Raw genomic sequence first — 2,500 nt, 5'->3', positions numbered from 1 at the left:
CTGCTCATCCAAACCCTTCCAGTACTTGAAGTTGTTGTCCAGATGCTGCATTAGATTGGGCAGATCAGCAAACGCTGGAAACCGAGAGAAACACGTAACAAATCAATTATTAGCGATGAATCAGACTGATCATCAGTGCGTTTATCACTCATCCGTAGTCAGAAGGTGTTTCTTTACCGTCCCAGGCGTCGAACATGTCCGTGATGAAGTAATCGATGAAGGAGATCTGGGATTTGGGAATGCTGCAGGTGTTGCGATCAAACACGGGCATCACCACCGGCAAACCCTGCTGCTTCTCTTCATCCGTCTGCAAAACACACACAGATTCAGCTCCTGCCGTCCGCGTTGACACTGCCGTCACATGATCTCACGTCTCATCTCACCTGAGCGAAGTACTCCTCTGAGATGCGTCCGGCCCACTCGATGCAGAGCTCCAGCGGCCGGCAGGGGTTGGAGATATCGGCACACTTGATCAGCATCCGCTTCACCAGGATCCGGTTCTCTGGAGCCGTGAGGATGTTCTTCACCGAGTCCTCATCACCGCTGCCCTACACACACACACACACACACACACACACACACACACACACACACACACACACACACGTTTGAGTAATGATTGTTTTTCGTTTGATTTTTTTGGGAAACACCAAGATGCACATAAAAACGTGCGCTCAGTTGAGGCAGATTATTGTTAGACGTGCATAAACTACGATAGAAACACGTTTACCGAATAAATCCCTCAAAACCTCATGTGACTTTGCCTCAGCAGAGGCTGTGATTGGATAACTGGACTAACCAGTGGACCAATCACATCGCAGCATCTCAAATGTTGGTTTGGTGGTTCTGAAACATCAGAGTCAAAGTCTGTCATCAGAATGATTTGGTTTAATTCCTCCAGAAGCGTCTCACATGACTGTGTTCCCAAACACCAAGATCACATGACAGCGTTTATTGTGTTTCATCTGACGCTCTGAGACCAACTCATTCATGATGGAGGAGGAAAGAGCCTGACTGAAGAGACTTACATTGTTATTACTGATATTTTGCGACAATTTCCCAGGAAGTTCTAGTTGCTCTCTTGAACACACGGGATGGAAACGCTGCTTTTTTCGCAAAAGTTTTATGCCATTTACAAATTTTATGGAAACATAGCTAGTGCTTCCAGAGCATGTCACATGCTTCCCTGATGTGAGAAAATCAAAATAAGCAGAAGAATAAAAGTCTCAAGTTTGCCCGGGAAAATACCATAAAATGTTTTTAGCCGAAAAGCTAAAAACTTTGGGTGAAAATCAGTGTGTGTGTGTGTGTGTGTGAGTGTGTGTGTGTGTGAGTGTGAGTGTGTGAGTGTGTTAGGATGTGTGAGTGTGTTAGGATGTGTGAGTGTGTTAGGATGTGTGAGTGTGTTAGGATGTGTGAGTGTGTTAGGATGTGTGAGTGTGTTAGGATGTGTGTGTGTGTGTGTGTGTGTGTGTGTGTGTGTGTGTGTGTGTGTGTGTGTGTGTGTGTGTGTGTGTGTGTGAGAGAGAGAGAGAGAGTGTGAGTGTGTTAGGATGTGTGTGTGTGTGTGAGTGTGTTAGGATGTGTGTGTGTGTGTGTGTGTGTGTGTGTGTGTGTGAGTGTGTGTGTGTGTGTGTGTGTGTGTGAGAGAGAGAGAGAGTGTGAGTGTGTTGGTATGTGTGTGTGTGTGTGTGTGTGTGTGTGTGTGTGTGTGTGTGTGTGTGTGTGTGTGTGAGTGTGTGTGTGTGAGAGAGAGAGAGAGTGTGAGTGTGTTAGGATATGTGTGTGTGTGTGTGTGTGTGTGTGTGTGTGTGTGTGTGTGTGTGTGTGTGTGTGTGTGTGTGTGTGTGTGTGTGTGTGTGTGTGTGAGAGAGAGAGAGTGTGAGTGTGTTAGGATATGTGTGTGTGTGTGTGTGTGTGTGTGTGTGTGTGTGTGTGTGTGTGTGTGTGTGTGTGTGTGTGTGTGTGTGTGTGTGTGTGTGTGTGTGTGTGTGTGTGTGAGAGAGAGAGAGTGTGAGTGTGTTAGGATATGTGTGTGTGTGTGTGTGTGTGTGTGTGTGTGTGTGTGTGTGTGTGTGTGTGTGTGTGTGTGTGTGTGTGTGTGTGTGTGTGTGTGTGAGAGAGAGAGAGAGTGTGAGTGTGTTAGGATGTGTGTGTGTGTGTGTCTCTCACCTCGTTCTCCTCCAGCGCTGCCAGCGGTTTGTTGATGCTGTTGACAAACTTGTTGACGTGTTCGAAGTGTTTGGTCATCTCAGTGGCGAGGACCATGTCGATGATGGCCTGCCGGAGCGTCCGGTACTCGTTCCTGTGAGAGGGCGGCGGGACAGCGAGTGTGTGTCAAAGATACAGCGTTTGAAAGACAAGGAGAAAATAAAAAGTGCAAGACTGTACTTGACATCTTTAATGAGTAAATGATCTACTCATCCCATGAAGCATTGCAAATGATGCAATCCAATAAATCACAATTGTACAATTCAAACTACTGACGCACGGTCAGATT

At 46.6% G+C, this 2,500-nt stretch overlaps 1 protein-coding gene across 2 annotated transcripts in view; it reads right to left on the bottom strand.

Moving 5' to 3' along the window:
* The window catches only part of pde8a (phosphodiesterase 8A), a 36,093-nt gene that overhangs the window by 1,348 nt on the left and 32,245 nt on the right, over positions 1–2,500 (bottom strand). For both annotated transcript variants that reach the window (XM_067390710.1, XM_067390711.1), the window contains exons 19-22: positions 2,173–2,305; positions 384–548; positions 178–307; positions 1–74 (exon numbers count right to left, since the gene is read on the bottom strand). The exon at positions 1–74 is cut by the window's left edge. In XM_067390710.1, coding sequence (XP_067246811.1) covers positions 1–74; positions 178–307; positions 384–548; positions 2,173–2,305 — 502 coding nt within the window. The remainder of the gene's footprint in view (positions 75–177; positions 308–383; positions 549–2,172; positions 2,306–2,500) is intronic.

The sequence above is a fragment of the Chanodichthys erythropterus genome, chromosome 7, assembly GCF_024489055.1.
Source record: "Chanodichthys erythropterus isolate Z2021 chromosome 7, ASM2448905v1, whole genome shotgun sequence".
Classification (NCBI taxonomy): Eukaryota; Metazoa; Chordata; class Actinopteri; order Cypriniformes; family Xenocyprididae; genus Chanodichthys; species Chanodichthys erythropterus.
The sequence above is the reverse complement of the archived record's forward strand: the minus strand, read 5'-3'. Positions and strand labels throughout refer to the sequence as shown.